The sequence below is a fragment of the Somniosus microcephalus genome, chromosome 17 (assembly GCF_052327205.1).
Source record: "Somniosus microcephalus isolate GS21.2 chromosome 17, FLI_Smic_1.0, whole genome shotgun sequence".
NCBI lineage: Eukaryota > Metazoa > Chordata > Chondrichthyes > Squaliformes > Somniosidae > Somniosus > Somniosus microcephalus.
The window spans coordinates 57,130,824-57,151,724 of NC_141003.1; the positions used below are offsets into that span (position 1 = coordinate 57,130,824).

Below are 20,901 nucleotides of genomic sequence, written 5' to 3' on the forward strand. Positions count from 1 at the left end.
GAATGAAGGGAGACCACACACAGTGGGACAAGCTGCGAGAAGAGGGAGGGGGAGAAGAGCACTCAGCAGGAGGCCATATCCGCCGAGAGTCTTAAGGGAGCAATTCTCTTACCTTAACTTCAGTGATAACCAGTGCTTGAGACGTCTTTGGTTCACAGAAGAGGTCGTGAGTGAAATCTGTCAACTACTGCAGTCACAACTACAGCCTCAAAGAAGAGCAAGGATAGTATTGCCTGTGGCTGTCAAGGTGACCGTGGCTCTTACTTATTGTGCATCTGGCTCCAGTCAGGCTGCTGCATAAGATATAAGCAACATCTCGCAGTTTGCAGTGCACTGCTATATAAGGGAGGTCATTGAGGCTCTCTGTACAATGAGAAACACACTCATTTCATTCCATCTTGTCAAAAACAAGCAGGAGCAGTACGAGGTTTTACACGGATTTCAGGCTTCCCCATGGTGTATGGTGCCATTGACAGCACGCACTTTGCCTTACGTGCTCCTCATCTGAACTCAGCCATATTAATTAATAGGGATTCCACTCCCTCACTGTGCAGCTGGTGTGCGACCACAGGCAGCGCATCAAGCAGGTCAATGCCTGGTATTTTTTTTTATACATTCATGGGATGTGGGCATCGCTGGCAAAGCCAGCATTTATTGCCCATCCCTAGTTGCCCTCGAGAAGGTGGTGGTGAGCTGCCTTCTTGAACCGCTGCAGTCCGTGTGGTGAAGGTACTCCCACAGTGCTGTTACAGAGGGAGTTCCAGGATTTTGACCCAGCAACGATGAAGGAACGGCAGGATGGTGTGTGACTTGGAAGGGAACTTGGAGGTGGTGGTGCTCCCATGCAACCGCTGCCCTTGTCCTTCTAGGTGGTAGAGGTCGCGGGTTTGGGAGGTGCTGCCAAAGAAGCCTTGGCAAGTTGCTGCAGTGCACCTTGTAGATGGTACACACTGCAGCCATGGTACGCCGGTGGTGGAGGGAGTTAATGTTTAAGGTGGTCGATGGGGTGCTAATCAAGTGGGCTGCTTTGTCCTGGATGGTGTCGAGCTTCTTGAATGTTGTTGGAGCTGCACTAATCCAGACAAGTGGAGAGTATTCCATCACACTCCTTACTTGTGCCTTGTAAATAGTGGAAAGGCTTTGGGGAGTCAGGAGGTGAGACACTCACCGCAGAATACCGAGCTTCTGACCTGCTCTTGTTGCCAGTTAAGTTTCTGGTCAATGGTGACCCCCAGGATGTTGATGGTGGAGGATTCGGCAATGGTAATGCCATTGAATGTCAAGGGGCGGTGGTTAGACTCTTGCTTGTTGGAGATAGTCATTGCCCGGTACTTGTGTAGCGCGAATGTTACCTACCACTTATCAGCCCAAGCCTGAATGTCATCCAGGTCTTTTTGCATGCGGGCATAGACTGCTTCATTATCTGAGGAGTTGTGAATGGCACTGAACACTCTGCAGTCGTCAGCAAACATCCCCATTTCTGACCTTCTGTTGGAGGGAAGGTCATTGATGAAGCACCTGAAGATGGTTGGGTCTAGGACACTGCCCTGAGAAACTCCTGCAGTGATGTCCTGGGGCTGAGATGATTGACCTCCAACCACCACAACCATCTTCCTTTGTGCTAGGTATGACTCCAGCCAGTGGAGCGTTTTCCCCCTGATTCCCATTGACTTCAGTTTTACTAAGGCTGCTTGATGCGACACTCTGTCAAATGCTGCCTTGATGTCAAGGGCAGTCACTCTCACCTCACCTCTGGAATTCAGCTCCTTTGTCCATGTTTGGACCAAGGCTGTAATGAGGTCTGGAGCCACGTGGTCCTGGCAGAACCCAAACTGGGTATCAGTCAGCAGGTTATTGATGAGTAAGTGCCGCTTGATAGCACAGTCGATGACACCTTCCATCCTGGTAGCAGTCACGATTTGTTCATTCTGCAGCAGTCCTCTGTTCCACCTGTATTTGATTCAACACGGCAAGTCAAAGGCTGGCTTCTGAGCGACAAGGCTCATGACTCCGGTGAGGAACCCATGCACACGTGCACAGCAGACCTACAATGAGAGCCGTTCTGCCACAAGGAACATTATAGAGCACACCATCGGAATCCTCAAGCAACGCTTACACTGCCTGGACCGCTCTGGAGGAGCCCCGCAGTACTCTGCTGAGCGGGTATCAAGATTTGTGGTAGTATGCTAAACAATGCCCATTATGAAGGAACAGCCCTTCACACCACCTATCAGGCAAGAAACTGAGGAGCAGAAGCACAAGGAAGAGGAGGAGGAAGAGAGGCTACAACATAACCCCATTCTGCCAGGGTTCTACATGATCAGATTATTCATGATCGATACCAGTAACCTCAACTACACCTACTCACTTACCAACAGTCGCACACTCCTTAACTTTCCTCAATCACTGACCATATCATCCTCTGTCTGCTAACTCATATTGGTTCCTCCCTCAGTTCAGCGCAGAAGTAAAAACCACCAACAAATGCCAATTCAAATCCAAATTTATCAATTCACTCATTAAATAATGCATACAAAATGAAATGAATAACCCTTGTACATTCCCTTAGGGCTTCTTCTGCGTGCCTTTCCCTTAGTGCTCCTACGAGGTGCTTCCCCAGTGGCTGCAGCATGGGAGGTAGAAGGCTGCTGGCCTTCAATTGAGGAGACTGCAGATGGCCTTGGAGGGCGACCTCAAGTAGCTCTGGGCCTAAAGGGCCTGGCTTCAGACTGCACCATCTTGGCCTGGGCTGCAGCAGTCTGAGCTGACGGGCAGCAGCAAGGGCACTGGAGGAGTGGCGGTGTGGGAGCAGGAATGCTGTCATCCTGAGAGCAGGTTCCTGTTCCATGGAGCTACTGTCACACTCCCAGGACAGCGCCTCAGCAATCCTGGTGATCTGTTGGAGAACAGATTGCTGAACTGCTGTGACCCCTTGAAAACCCTTTCGATAGTGGTACCCAGAGCCACAATGGCAGCAGGCTGAGCTTCCAAGGCAGCAATCATACCTTTGATGGAAGCTATTTGTGCTGCAATGAAAGCTGTATCAGTCATCGGACGCTGCATCATGGTGCGTTCTACAGATGTGCTGATGGAGGTGATCACCCATATCCTGTTTAATAGGATGGGCTCCAAGCTCTGCGCAAAGCCTGTGCCAAGTTGGAGCTGGGCTTCTCCATGCACTGACATCGGCACAGGTTTTCTGGCAGGCTTTCCAGGGCACCAAGTATTTGGTTGTGTACACCCGTCAGCCGCCTTCTGTAGCCTGGCCTAGCAAAGTCCTCATCGGAGTCCTCTGCAGCACAACTAGTGTGTGACCTCACCCTCCAGTGCGCTGGTATCTGTGCTATCCTTTACCCCGGCCTTGGCTCCTGCACACTTGTGCCCGGTGTCTCACTACGTGCAGATCCCTTCTCTATCCTAACCTCTAAACTACACGCTGTGTCAGTCTCTGAGCTGATGGCTGTGAGTGTAAGATCAAGTGACAGTGTCTCTTCATTAACACTGTCTTCTTCCTCTTCCTCCTCTGAGTGGGAAGGTTCCAGTTTTTGGCTATCTGAAATGAAAAGGGACAAGGGTTGGGTTGTGGTGCGGGGAGAGGAAAAAGTAAGAAGTATGTGCTTACACCACCTGCAGCTTGTGAGTCAGAAGAGATTGTGGGAAGCAAGGAGGAGGATTAGATATGCAGAGAGCTTAATCATCGATCCCTCCAGCCCCACCAGTGGCCACGGCACTGTCACCTCCATGGGGGTTAAAACATGCAGACGCACTTGTCCTCCTCCCAGTTTTTTGTTGCTGCCTCCTGTTATGCGCCACCTTAGCCTGCAAGAAAGAGGGAAGTGTGTCAGTGAGTGTTCTGCATTATGTTTGGGTGATGAAGCTGTCATGGTTGAATAGCTTCCAGTTGTTGTGAGCCTTGCAACAGTGCTAAGTCTGTGAGGGTGAGCTAAACCATATGAATTGAACGGTTGAGTACTGATTGATAGAGATTGTTAATAGGTAGGCGATAGGGTTGTAGTGAATTGAGCAGCAGATGAGGCTGGTGGTGCAGTTGCTGGGATATCCCATTTGAAGATTTAACTCACTCACCTTGACAACTCGTCTCAGATCATTAAACTTCTTCCTGCACTGCATCCATGTTCTTGGAACAACACTCCTGGCATTGACCTCCACTGCTACTTCTTCCCACTGCCTCCTGAACTTAAGTCTCAAGGGCCTCCTGCAGCTCCGCAGATACAGGATGTCTCTCCTTCTCTCCACCTCTTGCACCAAGATCTCCAGTGAATTATCAGAAAATCTTGATGGATGCTGTCACGCAGGTTAAGCCATATTGACACTTCCTGACATCACTTCCAGCAACCACAATGCACCTCCCCTTTAAGAGGTGCAGGCTACCTATAAGTAGCTCTAGCCACTCGCGATATCGGGCAGCCTGCTGATGCATGCAGCCAATGAACAGCGCAGGTAGTGCTGGCTGCATGCAGCAGTAATGAAAAGCAGCAGGCAGCACGAATTTAAATAATTCCTATTGGAGATTTTTTTTTTTAATGTAATTAAAATGTGACGGCATGAGACTCCACACTTGTTAAAGTTAATTTTCAGTGCCAGAGAAGTTGTTTGGCAGTAATTAAGACTTACCATGCCGTTAAAAGGGTCCTTACCCTTAAATGGACAAGCACTAAATTTTTCTGGCGCGTTTAGTGCGTATATATCACGCAAGTACAGCAACGTCATGACGTTCCATCTGTTTCAATGCCAAGTCTCTCGACGAGATAATGGTATAGCGCGGCTTTTGGAGGAGCAGGGTAACTCTGGCAGCAACTTCTGGATTTCTGCGTTTAACTGCACAGGTGCGGTCACCGGAAGTTGCTGTCCAACTTACACTTTAATAATGGTGAGCGCTATTAGCCTCACTATTATTTCTACCACAAAATCCTGCCCATTATCACCAACTGTCAGCCCACAGGTGCAACTTTTGACTGGATCAGCAACCTTAACAAACACTAAAGCACTCCACAAATAAAGGCTTATAAATCCAACAGAAGTTGTCCTTTGTTTTACGGAGTCTCCCTCTGCAGGTTTCATTCAGGTGAATCTGCACTGCACTCCCACCAAGGCCAATATATCTTTCCTGAGGTGCGGTCCCCAAAATTGAATGCAATATGCCAGTTAGGATATGACTAAGGCTCTGTACACTGATGTACAACTTCCTCACTTTTGTATTCCAACTGCCTCGAGACAATGATCAGAGCTCATTATAAAGAATGCTGTCGTTGCAATGGAAAGCTTACAGCCACACTAACAGCCAGGAATAGCTTGTTCCAAAAAATATTTTCAAAACCATGTTGACTGCCACAGTTAATCCCTGCAGAAGGGAAACTTTTGTAATAAATCCCCCTCCACCCCCCCCCCCCCACCTTCCTGGTTTTGAATTTTAGCCAGGAGTTGTCCTCTGCCTTTTGCCTCCCTTTCTGAGAAAGTACCTCCACCCATTGACAGCAAAAAATAACTAAAAGATTGATTAAGAAAGGGAAGATAGATTATGAAAGTAAATTAGCAAAAAATATAAAAACAGATAGCAAAAGTTTCTATAGTTATATAAAAATAAAAAGGGTGGCTAAAGTAAATGTTGGTCCCTTAGAGGATGAGACCGGGAAATTAATGGTGGGAAACATGGAGATGGCAAAAACGTTGAACAAATATTTTGTATCAGTCTTTACGGTAGAGGACACTAAGAATATCCCAACACTGGACAAACAGGGGGCTCGGGGGGAGGAGCTAAATACGATTAAAATCACTAAGGAAGTGGTACTTGGTAAAATAATGGGACTCAAAGCGGATAAATCCCCTGGACCTGATGGCTTACATCCTAGGGTCTTGAGGGAAGTGGCGTTGGGGATTGTGGATGCATTGGTAATCATTTTCCAAAACTCCCTGGACTCAGCAAAGGCCCTGGCAGATTGGAAAACTGCTAATGTAACACCCTTATTTAAAAAGGGTAGTAGGCAGAAGGCTGGAAACTATAGACCTGTTAGCCTAACATCTGTGGTTGGTAAAATGTTAGAGTCCATTATTAAGGAGACAGTAATGGGACATTTGGATAAACATAATAGGACAAACTCAGCATGGTTTCATGAAGGGGAAGTCATGTTTGACAAATTTGCTTGAGTTCTTTGAGGAAGTAACATACAGGGTGGATAAAGGGGAACCAGTGGACGTAGTGTATTTAGACTTCCAAAAGGCATTTGACAAGGTGCCACACAAAAGATTATTGCTCAAGATAAAAAATCACGGGATTGGGGGTAATATTCTGGCATGGGTGGAGGATTGGCTCTCTAACAGAAAGCAGAGAGTTGGGATAAATGGTTCATTCTCAGACTGGCAATCAGTAACTAGTGGTGTTCCCCAGGGGTCAGTGCTGGGTCCCCAACTCTTTACAATCTATAGTAACGATTTGGAGGAGGGGACCGAGTGTAACATATCAAAGTTTGCAGATGATACAAAGATGGGAGGGAAAGTAGTGAGTGAGGAGGACATAAAAAACCTGCAAAGGGACATAGACAGGCTAAGTAAGTGGGCAGAGATTTGGCAGATGGAATACAATACTGGAAAGTGTGAGGTTATGCACTTTGGCAGGAAATATCATAGAGCAAGTTATTATCTTAATGGCAAGAAACTGGAAAGTACTGTAGTACAAAGGGATCTGGGGGTCCTGGTGCATGAAAAAGTTAGTATGCAGGTGCAGCAAGTGATCAAGAAGGCCAATGGAATGTTGGCTTTTATTGCTAGGGGGATAGAATATAAAAACAGGGAGGTATTGCTGCAGTTGTACAAGGTATTGGTGAGACCGCATCTGGAATACTGCATACAGTTTTGGTGTCCATACTTAAGAAAAGACATACTTGCTCTCGAGTCAGTACAAAGAAGGTTCACTCGGTTAATCCCGGGGATGAGGGGGTGGTCATATGAGGAGAGGTTGAGTAGATTGGGACTCTACTCATTGGAGTTCAGAAGAATGAGAGGCGATCTTATTGAAACATATAACATTGTGAAGGGGCTTGATCGGGCGGATGCGGTGAGGATGTTCCCAATGATGGGTGAAACTAGAACTAGGGGGCATAATCTTAGAATAAGGGGCTGCTCTTTCAAAACTGAGATGAGAAACTTCTTCACTCAGAGGGTGGTAGGTTTGTGGAATTTGCTGCCCCAGAAAGCTGTGGAAGCTACATCATTAAATACATTTAAAACAGAAATAGAGTTTCCTAGAAGGGGAGCGGGCAGGAAATTGGACATGAGTCTAGGTTCGGAATGGTCATGGCCCTGTGGGTAGTGGAGTGGGCCCAGGGGCCGTGTAGCCTGGTTCTGCTCCTACTTCTTGTGTTCTAATTCTGTGTTAGATTTCAGGAGATGGTTTTATTCCTGTTCCTGGCTGGGGTGGAGATCGTCTTTACAGAAGGTAAGTACTGTAGAAAATATAGGGACAGAGTGATCTCCTGGACGAGTTTCAATCGCCTAGATGGGTCGGAGAGGAATTTCCCAGATTTTTTCTCCCAAATTGGCAATTGGGTTTTTTATCTGGTTTTTTGCTTCTCCCGGGAGATCACATGGGTTCGGGTGGATGGAGAGTGATAGAAGATTTGAGGTTAGGGTCAGCTCAGCCATGATCTTATTGAATGGTGGAGCAGGCTCGAGGGGCCGATTGGCCTACTCCTGCTCCTTATGTTCATTGTTGGCTTTCCTTACTGCTTGAATTGAAATCAGAACCCTTCCAACTGGGGATGCAATCACACATGTTGTAGCTTAAGATTTTGGCATTGTTCCAGTGTATTACTGAGCAAAAAGTGGAATTGAGATTTTTCAAAACTTATTTTTATGATTTTTTTTAAAGAAAACAATATGAAACCAAACATATTCCTCTAATTTTAAACTGTCCATGTTTGTAAGCTGAATTTGGCAAGTCACCACATTGGCAACTGGGAGTTATTATCCAGAGAAGCAGCACTGAGTGACCAGACTGCGCACCGCATCATGTTCAGAATATGTAGACAGAGCTGGAATTTATTTGGCACTGATTCAAATTTTAATAATTTAATACTGTGACAATCATTAAGAAACACAGGATCATCAATCACAGTAAGCTTAATAAAGTGGAGGACCTATGGCAGGAATTTGGAAATGTTATTGAGATTGATTTTTGTTTAAACTGGAAGAGACATTTAAAAGCAGCAGGAGACACCAGATGTCTGACACATATTCCATGCGTAAGAGACCCCCAAGACAAACTATTGAGAAATTCACATACATTTCTGTTCACCTAATATGGAGTGTATGCTCTCTCTTACTGACACTGGTAAGCTTCACATTGCCTGTCCAGCTAGAACACCCATGGCCCTTGGACCTTTACCATGCAACTTTATCTGGAGCAATGTGGAAAGAATCCCAGCTTCCATTGATTGGTCGATTCCTTCAGGATCCATCATGAGCCAGGCTGGCTGGTCAATTAGCAAAAGGGCCCATAAGTTTTATGGATCTGCTCGGCTTAGTTACCAGCTTACAGAAACTGCCGTAAAGGATTGACAGTCTAATCTGTCATCGTTAGGTAGGTCATATTAAAGCCAATTCAACCTCCAAGAGACCCCATATAATAGTCACTGTTTTGTCATTAGATTGACAAGTGCAAGTTTGAGTCCTTGATAGGCAAACTACAGGTAGCATGAACTCTTCCCAAGTGGCACGGTAAACAGCTTTCACCACAAAATGTGTCAATGCATTGCCACCTTCCTCTCTAACAATGACCGACTGCAATGGAGGAAATCCTTGAACTTATCTGGTGTACAACTGGTTTACCATATCTTCCTGGACCGCATCAAACTCCCACTACTCTGGGATGATCCTGGAGAGCAAAGATAAGCAAGTTCTTTTCTCCACTACCAACCATATCCTCAAACTCCTCCACCATCACCTCCAGAGATTGATGGGTTTCACTGGCAAGGATGGCATTTGTTGCCCATCCTCAGTTGCTGAGAAGGTGCTGATGGGCCGCCTTCTAAGGTTTGATACAACCGAGTGGTTTGCTAGGGCACTTCATTGGCCAGTTAAGAGTTAACTACATCAGTGTGGGACAGTCACATTTAGGCCAGGTTAAAGAAGGACGACAACTTTCCTTCCCTAAGCAGCTTCTCTTCCACCCCCCACCCCACCTTCATCTTGCGCACTAAAACAAACCTTCCCCTAGGCTCCCCCTTCCCTAGCCCTGACCCCATCTCTATCCAGTTTCTCTCCCGTCTCCCCACATGCCCGGAGATCCTCTTGTCAATGAGACTCACTTCTTGCTCCCTTGACCCCCATTCACACTAAATTATTGACCATCCAACTTCAATTCCTGGCCTCATGCTAGCTGACATTGTCAGTGGTTCCCTCTCCTCGGGTACTGTTTCCCTCCCTTTCAAAACCACCATGCCACCCTCAAAAAACCTACCCTTGACACCACTGTCCCTTGTAAACTACCTCCCCATCGCTAACCTCCCTTGAACATGTTGTCACCTCCCAAATACATACTCATAAGAACGTAAGAAATAGGAGCAGGAGTAGGCCATTTTGCTCCTCAAGCCTGCTCCGCCATTCAATAAGATCATGGCTGATCTAGTCTTGGCCTCAACTCCACTTTCCTGCCTGCTCCCCATAATCCTCAACTCCCTTATTGTTCAAAAATCTGTCTCTCTCCACCTTAAATATATTCAATGACTCAGCCTCCACAGCTCTCTGGGGTAGAGAATTCCAAAGATTCACACCCTCTGAGAAGAAATTCCTCATCTCCGTTTTAAATGGGCGACCCCTTTATTCTGAAATTATGTCCCCTAGTTCTAGATTCCCCCACGAGGGGAAACATCCTCTGCATCTACCCAGTCAAGTCTGAACTGCCTCCAATACAAGTATATCCTTCCTTAAATACAGAGACCAAAACTGTATGCAGTACTCCAGGTGTGGTCTTACCAACGCCCTGTACAGTTGTAGCAAGACTTCCCTACTTTTACACTCCATCCCCCTTGCAATAAAGGCCAACATTCCATTTGTCATCTTAATTACTTGCCGTAACTGCAAGCTAACTTTTTATGATTCGCGTACAAAGACCTCCGGATCCCTCTATACCGCAGCATTTTGTAGTCTCCATTTAAATAATGATGTTTTTTTATTTTTCCTACCAAAGTGGATAACCTCACATTTTCCCACATTATACTCCATCTGCCAAATTTTTGCCCACTCACTATATCCCTTTGCAGATTCTTTGTGTCCTCTTCACAACTTGCTTTCCCACAACTACATGTTTGAATCTTTCCAATCAGGTTTCTGACCACCCTCCCCCGCTCTGCCTTGTGCTACTGCAAATGTTAGGTTATTAAGTTTCCGTTGTTTACTAGTATCACATAAAATGTATTACTTTACACCACTTTCCTATGTTGCCCATTCTTGGTTGATTGGCAACTCACCATTTCAGGTACACGTCGATGAACAAAAGCTTGGTCAAAGAAGTAGGTGTTAAGGAGTGTCTTAAAGAAGGCGGAGAGGTTTATGGAGGGAATTCCAGAGCTTGGGGCCCAGGCAGCTGAATGCACAGCCACCAATGTTGAAGTGATTAAAATTGGGGATGCGCAAGAGGCCAGAGAATTGGGGGTCCAAAGAGGTCGGGAAGCTTGGACTGCCACAGAATGAAAGCATTGCGATTGCTTCCAGGGAATCTGGCACATACCTGCATGAACATTTTCTTGTGGTTGCACACCAGCTTTACATTGAACAAATGGAATCTCTTGTGGTTGATGAATACTCGTTGATCTGGAAGTGCTCTGATTGCCACGTGTGCAATCGATGGCGCCCTCTACTTGTGGGAAGCTAGCCAGAGATGAAAACCCATGCTGAGCCTGTCTGTACACCGTTGCGTGGGTTATGCCTTCTGTGACCTTGACCCCTCTGTTGCTCCCCTCTCTGACAACCACCTGCAGGTCAATCCACAGCAGGCTATTGCTGATGGTCATTTTCTTCCTTATCTGAAGTCCAATTGAAGGCAGCCATAGTGCTGCCCATCCTGATGTTCTCAGTCTCAACATCTTCAAATTGGACAAATTAGCCTCTCGCCTAGTTGGAGCCATCTTCTGGTTGCACTTCCATTTTGATTAAATTTAACTCATGTCCCAAATCCCAACCCACATGTTCCTGCCTGTTAAAATTCCTCCCATGAGGTCACCTTCCACATGTTTGCTGATGAGACGCAGCTGTACCTTTCCATCACCTCTGTTCGTCTGACCTCCAGTTTTGGATGAGCCACAATTTCCTCCAGGTAAACATTGGGAAGACTTAAGTCAATGTCCCTTGGTCCCTGCTACAAACTCCATACTCTTACCATTGATTCTATCCCCAGCCACTGTCTCAGCTGTTCACAACATCAGCATTCTATTCAACTGCAAGCTAAGCTTCAGACTCCATATCCGCTCTTTTGTAAAGAACACCTACCTCCGCCTCATAGCCATGCCTTAGTCACCTCCAGACTCAAATATTCCAATGCTCTCCTGGCTAGCCTCCCATTCTCCACGCTTCATTAACTTCAACTCATCCAAAATTCTGCTGTTCCTATCCTGCCCCACATCAAGTCCCACTCACCCATCACTTGTGTTGTTGCTGCCCTATATCAGCTCCCGGTCCCCCAATATCTCAAATTTTAAAATGTTATCCAAACGTTTAAATCTCTTTGTGGTTTTGCTGTTCCCTATCTCTAACTTCCTTCAGCCCTATAATTCTCTCCATTCCTGCCACCCTGCTGCCAAGTACTCTACATGCCTCTAGCCTCCTGGGATTTCCCTACTCCTTTCACCCCATCAATGGCAGCCATTGCCTTCAGCTGCCTTGACCCCTGCTCTGGAATTCCCTCCCTAAACTCCGCTGCTCCTTCAAAATCATCCCTTTAACCAAGCTGTTGGTCACCCTCCTCCTTTGACTTGGTGTCTGCTATTTTAATTACACTTCTGGGAAGCTGCTTGGAACATTTTTCTACATTAAAAACAGTATATAAATACAAGTTCTTATCCTCCTGCCCAGCAATGTGAACATACACCATGACCCCATCCAACCGCAGTTATGTTATGCCTCCAGTTTAAAAGGTTGCAATTAATATAATTTAAGTTTAAAAAAGTGACAAGCAGTGAATGTAATTTAAGCACTGCATTTTAAGGTTTACTGTAATTGGGGAAAATAATCTTTTTTTTAATGTGACTATTCTAGAAGTATTTCAAAATGGTAGGATTCCAGTGAGAAAGGATGATAACTGCACGTTTAATGCAAGGGAGAAGTGATGGGTGTGAATCATTCTTTGCTCTCGAAGTGTGTGAATTTTGCCTATGAACACTTCTGCTACTGTCTATAAAAAAACAAAATGGATGTAGAAATCTGACTTACATTATTTAAAGTACAGTAATTGTGAGGGCAAATTTTCTGATCTTCCCCTCTTTGTAGTCTCAGCACTACACATACCCAACTCCAAAGGAGATGATGGACAGGCAACCTGCTGTAAGATACTTGCACTAGGTGGTGTGCAAGTCCCCAAAGATACCTGTCCTCCACACAATAGACCAGCGGAAGTGGGGGGGGGGGGGGGGTGAACCGTGCTCTGGAATTTGTGTTTATTCCATAATTAGCAAAAATGTAGAAATGTTCTTTGGTTCAGTACATCTCAATTTTTCTTTGTAAAAATGATTCTTATACTTATAAAGACAAGTCAGTTTTGAATGAAAAGATATTTGGGTGCTTCGGTGTTCGGTTCCAATACATGCATTGACTTGCATCAAATATAAAATATTGATTACACTCAACTTGAGTCATTAACCAGTTCCTATTTAAACTTCCTGCCGTAAAAGTAGCAGCATAAAAGAAATGGAAAATGCTAAATTTCAGAAACGATTCAGGAGAACTTTGCACATTCTTCAGTCATAGTATGTTTATTCCTTCAAAAGCAAATGCCAGTTATACCTCCTGTTGGTAAGAAACCCTGATGTCAATTGTAAGTACCAACCATAATCAGTGTGGAATTGTTTACCAGACAAAATGTTCACTTTGAAATTGCTGCAATTACTTTATCTACCTGTATAATCTATCCATTTCTTTACTGCACTGAAAATATAAGGTTTTAATGTATCCAAAGGCATACAATGAAAGAAGTACCACAGATCAAATATGTCCTTCCATCAAAATGCACTTCAATCATTAATAAACATACAACTCGATCTAAATTTAAAAAAACCAAACGATTACTAGTGATCTCATAGCTAGGTTTCACTTCCATACTAAAAAAAAAGTTACATTAGAAAGTGCAGATGCAGAGTCAGGAGCTGTGAATACAGCCCATTGTTTGAATAAATACATTACTTGCTAGTTTTAAACTTGCTTCTATCAAAACACCTTCCACAATGGCAGGCATAAAGCTTTATTGCTGTAAATAGAATATATCAAAAGGCTTTGTTCTTTTTTTCTTTGACCTGCTACATACATTTCCTTAATAAAAACTGACCACAGAGTAATACTTGTAAATCAAAATAGTTTGATAACTAAAACAAGTGCAAAAAAGTGAAACACGTAACAGATAAAATAAAATATAAATTGCACAAATGATGCAGATGTAAGCACTTCAATATGTCAGAAGTGGAATAATCAGCTGTGGAGTCAGATGCCTGCATTAAGAGATTGTCCTGGGTGGAGGCGATACCCAATCCAAGCGGATCTATTTCAGTCGCATTTAGAGATGATCAGGACTTTATCTTCCAGAGCTATAATTTAAAAGAAGAATAAATGTGTTTTTAAATTTACTTTGCACCATAACTGTCTTCTTACGTGGCCCAGCTTCTCTTGGAGATAATAGTTCCTCCCTGGTGTGTTATTTTGTTAAATTTGTACAGGGGTAACAATGCCTCAAAGTTCCAATTTTTCTGCAGTATCTTGTAGCCTATTTAGAATATTTAACCTCTTCTACTTCTGTGTAGTTCTTAGAGTTTGGGTTATTTTGCATTGTGGGGTGGAATTCAAAGCAGTGAATAAAACCACCTCAAGGTGATATTCTGTACCCCCACATTCATATATTTCATTGAATTTATACTATGGAAATTCATCTATTAGAGTCATAGAGTTATACAGCACAGAAAGAGGCCCTTCGACCCATTGCGTCCGCACCGGCCATCAGGCCCTGTCTAATCTAATCCCATTTTCCAGCATTTGGTCCGTAGCCTTGTATGCTATGGCATTTCAAGTGCTCATCCAAATGCTTCTTGAATGTTGAGGGTTCCTGCCTCTACCACCCTTTCAGGCAGTGAGTTCCAGATTCCAACCACCCTCTGGGTGAAAAAGTTCTTCCTCAAATCCCCTCTAAACCTCCTGCCCCTTACCTTGAATCTATGCCCCCTTGTTATTGACCCCTCTACTAAGGGAAAAAGTTCCTTTCTATCTACCCTATCTATGCCCCTCATAATTTTGTACACCTCAATCAGGTCCCCCCTCAGCCTTCTCTGCTCCGAGGAAAACAACCCCAGCCTGTCCAGTCTTTCTTCATAGCTGAAGCACTCCAGCCCAGGTAACATCCTGGTGAATTTCCTCTGCACCCTCTCCAAAGCAATCACATCCTTCCTGTAGTGTGGCGACCAGAACTGCACACAGTATTCCAGCTGTGGCCTAACCAGCGTTTTGTACAGCTCAATCATAACCTCCCTGCTCTTATATTCTATGTCTCGGCTAATGAAGGCAAGTATCCCATATGCCTTTTTAACCACCTTATCCACCTGTTCTGCTGCCTTCAGGGATCTATGTACATGCACATCAAGGTCCCTCTGATCCTCTGTCTTTCCTAGGGTCTTACCATTCATTGTGTATTCCCTTGCCTTGTTAGTCTCTCCAAAATGCATCACCTCACACTTTTCAGGGTTAAATTCCATTTGCCACTGTTCCGCCCATCTGACCAACCCATCTATATCGTCCTGCAGACTGAGGCTACCCTCCTCGCTATTTACCACCCCACCAATTTTCGTGTCATTTGCGAACTTACTGATCATACCTTTTACATTCACATCCAAATCATTAATGTAGACCACAAACAGCAAGGGACCCAGCACTGATCCCTGCTTTGACATTGGAGGCACTCGTGGTATCAATGGGATATTACTGTGGCATCAGGTTTACATCACATGCAAATCCCGTAAAATGGACTGATGCATATTGCAGATGATTACGGTGAATGCAGTTTCATTTCCTCCGTAGCTATTTTATAATGCAGTTGTAAATTCATACTCATCAATTTATGGTTGTTTCATATAAAATTCTTAAGTAGAAAGAAACTTATTCTAATCCTAGTAAAGAGCAAAAACAACCAACATCAGATACCAATTCAAAAGTGGCTGAAATATATTTGCATTTGAATTAGCCACTTTTGAATAAAACGCTCCTTGGATTCCAGTATTGCCTTCTGCTCAAAGGAAACGGCCCTATGTTTCACACCATCTGTTAATATACTAGATACTGTCCAGTAATTGAACTGATTCAGACTACAGGTAAATGTAAATGTCACTTACTGTAATGACTCAGGATCTACTGGATCGGAACCCAAGAGACTGCCTTAGATATGTGCTGTTTAAATAGAAGCTGACAGTCAAAACTGAGCTAGGGGTGGTCTTTAGCACAAATGAAAGATTATCTAGAGCTCAAGGCAACCCAATACTTGTGTGAGAATGATCTCTACAATTATAGACAATCTTTAAATTAACACTATGCCAACTGTGAAAGGATTAAAAATTATGCCTATATATGAATTGTGTTTCGCTGTTGGCTATTCCACGCCAGCCAGTAAGATTACGATTCCATTGACTATTACTGTTGTATTTCAGGCTAACTGTCTCATCCTGAAGCAAAGATGTATTTCATTACTTGGATATAAACCGAATCCTAATGAGAACATAAATTGTCAGTTTAAAATTTAATTTGACAGGAAAATTTTACATGACTGGTGGCATTACAAAAATTCATTTGATAAACTATCTAAAATCTACATTTTAAAAACAATGGCAAGATATAGAATTTTTGTCTCACTATGACCACATACATGCTTTCCAGTTAATTAATTTGTTTCTCAGCACCATTGTCTGACCAAGGGGTGGACAGGTAACCAGCCCTGGGCATCTGTCAAAGAATCAGCCATATATTTCACACCATGGCCCTGAATTTACTCAGCCTTTCTGCTGCTGCACCGCCATAACTTCTTTAGAGGAAACCGCCATACTTCTGACAAAGTAACAGTGGTGCAGCAGCAGAAAGTCGGGGCCCATATGTTAATACACCGGTGCGCTGCATATATTATTCTGCACTCATTATTCTACACTCTATACTCATTATATTTCAGCAAACTATACCAAATCAATTTTTAAATTATAGATGGATTGCAAAATAGATATTGTTAAAATATATACATTCAGAAAAATGTCATGTAATAAGCCACATAATTAAACCCAGGGCTTATACTCACTAATTTATTACACCGCTAAAAATTATGACATTAAGATAGTTGCACTGCTCCTCTGTCTTGGTCTGATGCACGAAACTCACCTTTAGATTAAAACCCAGCAGGTCACTAATAACGCCAGACACAGCCGAAAGGATCACAACCTGGGTGATGTTGTACAGCAGCGGATTCATGGTCAGTCCATATAATCTAAAAGGGGTATCCAACTCCTAAAGATAAAATGCATTTTTGTAGCATTACAAAAAAGGGTTTTGAGAGACACCAGCAATGCCATAAAATATCTAAAGCACTGACAGAGAAGTTCATTAAGAAATCTCACCAGACAGTGAGAGTATCATTTTAGGCATTTTCTGTCTACCACACATATATAAATATTGTAAATCTTACTTTTATATGCACTTCTTGTCTATCAAACCTTACTACCTGCTGTCATGTTTTTGTCACACTTTCCTGCCAACTTTTTAAATTATAAATTCCTGTAATGGAAACTGCCTATATAAATTTGTAATGATGTAATTACACCATCCCGTTGTTGGTGGCACTACAACACCTCAGATTTATATTGCCAAGCATTTCAGTCTGTACTGGAGAAAAACTTTTCAGCTCTAATGAACTCTACTTCGCTGCTTCCCAAATTACCTCATGTTTAGCTATTTAACTATGAATAACAATATAAAATCAAAGTAATGGGCCGGATATTCCGACCCTCACGGGTGCGTACCCATAGGGGCCTCGCAAGTGCTGGTTTCAGGCATGGGAAGCACATGCACTAAAACCCGGCACTTCCACTCTTGACAGATCATCCGCCTGCCCGGGAGATGGGCCTCCGCGGGCAGAAAGTTCCGCTTTCTGCACAACCTCCACCTGCTGAAAACCTTTAAAAATCTTACGCCTGGTAAAAGCAGCGTAAGGCCTGCTTTTACCAGCATAAGAGTTAAAAAAAAAAAATTCCCCCCACTCATTTATAATTTAAAAATACTTTTAAAAAAGGTAAGTTTATTTTTTAGCCCCGTAAAAAACTTTAATTATTTTCTTCAAAAAATTAAAGTTGTTTAAAATGTTTAATTTAATGTAATTTTAAATACGTGATTTTAAAAAAATTATTTAATGTTTAACTGTTTAAGTGATCCCCATTCATACTTTTGACAGATCTGTGCGTAGACACCTGTCAAAAGTGTGCAGGGGGATTCCCTTCTTTGATTGGTTCCCCATGGCCCATGTGATCCCAGGGACACTTGCGAACTGCCTGGGATACCTGGGCCTCTGCGCGCGTGGACCAGGAGACGCCCAGGATCGCAAGTCTTGGGACTTACGGAGCCAGCAGGTAAGTGCATAGATTTTTCCCGATCGGACGCATCCGCACGCAGGAAGCCTCCAATCGGAAAATCCGGCTCATTATATAAAATTAAAAACAGAAAGTGTGACTTTAAAATAGGGTGAGAATTACATCTGCATGCCTATCCTCTAACCCCACTTTCACTTGAAGACTACACTTATAAGACTTGCACTTATATAGTGCCTTTCATGACCACCGGACGTCCCAAAGCGCTTTACAGCCAATGAAGTACTTTTTAAAGTGTAGTCACTGTTGTAATGTAGGAAATGCGGCAGCCAATTTACGCACAACAAGCTCCCACAAACAGCAATGTGATAATGACCTGATCATTTTTATGTTATGTTGACTGAGGGATAAATATTGGCCAGGACACCTAGGATAACTCCCCTGCTCTTCTTCAAAATAATGTCATGGGATCTTTTACATCCACCTGAGAGAGCAGACAGGGCCTCGGTTTAACGTCTCATCCGAAAGGTGGCACCTCCAATAGTGCAGCACTCTCTCAGCACTACACTCGAGTGTCAGCCTAGATTTCTGTGCTCAAGTCTCTGGAGTGGGACTTGGAACCCACAACCTTCTGACTCAGAGGCGAGGGTGCTACCCACTAAGCCACGGCTGACATTATTGGTCTAAACTCCCATGTGCAACGTCACAGGAGATTGATTAGTATATATAAAATTAATAAACCAAAAGCAAATCTCAAACACCAGGGATTAAATTATTTTTCATTCATCCAGTGCAGAAATTAACTTTAACCTTTCAAACCAAGTATTCCTAACTATGTTCATAGTCATATGTTTTTTCAACATTATTATAGTTTTAAAGTTGTGCATTTTTGCCAGACATTCTATAGGTGACTATGTTTCATGTAAAACAGCATCCAAGAACCTCTTAATGTTCTAGTCTCTGTATAAACAGGGTATAGGTTTTGCTATGCAACAACACTCATTAATTACTGAATAGCAACTCCTTTCATTTTTATATGAAAAATCTTTAGATGTTGTAAAAGTCTATGGGGCAATTTTCATTATAATGTTAATTACACATATCTATATGATCAAACTAAAGCTATGATAAATGTCAATGCCTAGAAAACTAAAGATGGACCATTTGTAAATGATAGTAAGTTAACTGCTAAAGTGTCAGAAACTAAATTCTGTATTGCAAGGCGAATGCTCTGTTACCTTAATTGTGTGCCTAAAAACGTTGAGGTTTGGTACCATTTGGTCAAAAGCATGTAGTGCGCCAACTGCTGGGGAGTAGAGCAAGAGATCCAGGGAGTCAGCTCATGCACGATCATTACTCAGCACTTGAAGTATTGAATCTAGAGTTGGGGGTATTAGTTCTGCTGCATGAGGTGGAATTTGTCGATTAGTTGGTCAAAGTGTATAATCTGACCCTTGAAACAATTGGCCTTGCCTAGTGATCCTTTTTTCATGCAAGACTGTGAGTTCACTAGAGGCAAGTGCTTCTGGGAGTTCACTATTGCCCCAGATTGGGGGAAGGGAGCTAATATGCCAGAAGGGATCTTCAGGTAGGTGCAAATCTCTCCAAGTTGAAAAGGTCAGAGACACAATTGGGTGCTTCTGAGCTGCTGCCTGTCTTTTCTGCTGTGTAGGGTGGTCACTAAGGAGGCCATGGTCTCCCTTCTTAGGCATGCCTTTTGCTAAGCCACAGACCATGCTCGCAGTATCATGAGGAGGAATTTTCCGCTCCACTGGTCTTAACCATTTTTAGCATTTAAGGGGAATAGCGACAGCAGTGCTAGTGCTACTGCAATGGTGAACCCACACTAAATAACCACCTGGTATTATCCCTCGAGAGGTGGTGACATATGAAGCCCACGGTCTGGGGATACGGGTCTCTATGGCAATGCATTGGTGGGGTCTTCACCTTTTTTTGTGTATTAGTATAATTTTGGCTGCCTTGAGGATTTCTGGGAAAGCGTTTGTCTCCAGTACATAGTAGGAGTTTCAACATGAGGAAGAGATCGCGGGAAGCAGGTCTGGTAAAATGTGGCAGGATGCCATCAGGTTCTGGAGCCTTCCAGATTGGAGGTCTGAAGGCAGACCCTTAGCACTGCCACCTGCAGCAAAACTCATGGAGGCCGGATCAAGATCAAATACGGTATCAAAGCATCTGAAAACAAATCTGAATTGGTCCAGCTCAATTTGATTTGCACTTTAAATATGGTTCAGAGTACATTCCTAATAGGCGAGGTGAAAATAAACATCAGTAATACAGTTTGGTCGTAACAAATATACACTAAAGGTCAAGTTTAATGGAGTTTCAGTGTTTTCTCCATTTAAAAAAAATTCATTCTTGGGATGTGGGCAACACTGGCAAGGCCAGGCTTTATTGCTTATCCCTAATTGCCTCGAGACAGTGATGATGAGCCATCTACCTGAACCACTGCAGTTTGTGTGGTGAAGGTACTCCCACAATGTTGGTAGGTAGGGAGTTCCAGGATATATCAAATCTATACTATATTTCATGATGTAAATTATCCACAATCAGTTTACACTGCAAAAATAAAATTAGCATGCTTCAAGGTATAGTCACAAGAAACATTCCCCCTAAGCTGCGCAGGCGCGTGACCGCGCATTGATCGGGCGGTCCCGCGCAGGCCGCTCACCAGCTATTCCATTGGAAAAGATACCGCGCAGCAACTTTAAAGGGATTGCGCACAGAAAAAGAAATTAGAGGGAACATTGGTCACAAGACACGCAGGCCTTGTAATCTTTTTACTGTCTACCTTCAGCAACTTGGTTGCAAGCTTCAAAACATTGTTCACTAAATTCAGCTCCTCTTTTTTGTTGGGTTTCTTTTCCATCTTCAAGTATAAATTAATCTAGTAAAAGAGCAGAGGCATGCACAGCTAGTAAATGCTCATCTTAACTTTAAAAGTTAGTTTCTTATGTTGCTCGTCAATGTACACCATTAAAACAGAAGACTGCAGAACATATTTCAAAATGATTTGCATAGAGGAAACCAGTGCAAACAATTACTGTGCTTTTACCACTGGAAA

General features: G+C 43.5%; 1 protein-coding gene across 4 annotated transcripts in view; it reads right to left on the reverse strand.

Moving 5' to 3' along the window:
- Nucleotides 1–12,953: 12,953 nt before the first annotated feature.
- The window catches only part of LOC147105734 (protein PHTF2-like), a 159,190-nt gene continuing 151,242 nt past the window's right edge, over nucleotides 12,954–20,901 (reverse strand). For all 4 annotated transcript variants that reach the window (XM_086010406.1, XM_086010407.1, XM_086010405.1 and 1 more), the window contains 3 exons: nucleotides 20,629–20,724; nucleotides 16,621–16,746; nucleotides 12,954–13,805 (listed from right to left, as the gene is read on the reverse strand). In XM_086010406.1, coding sequence (XP_085866532.1) covers nucleotides 13,785–13,805; nucleotides 16,621–16,746; nucleotides 20,629–20,724 — 243 coding nt within the window. In that variant the 3' untranslated portion in view covers nucleotides 12,954–13,784. The remainder of the gene's footprint in view (nucleotides 13,806–16,620; nucleotides 16,747–20,628; nucleotides 20,725–20,901) is intronic.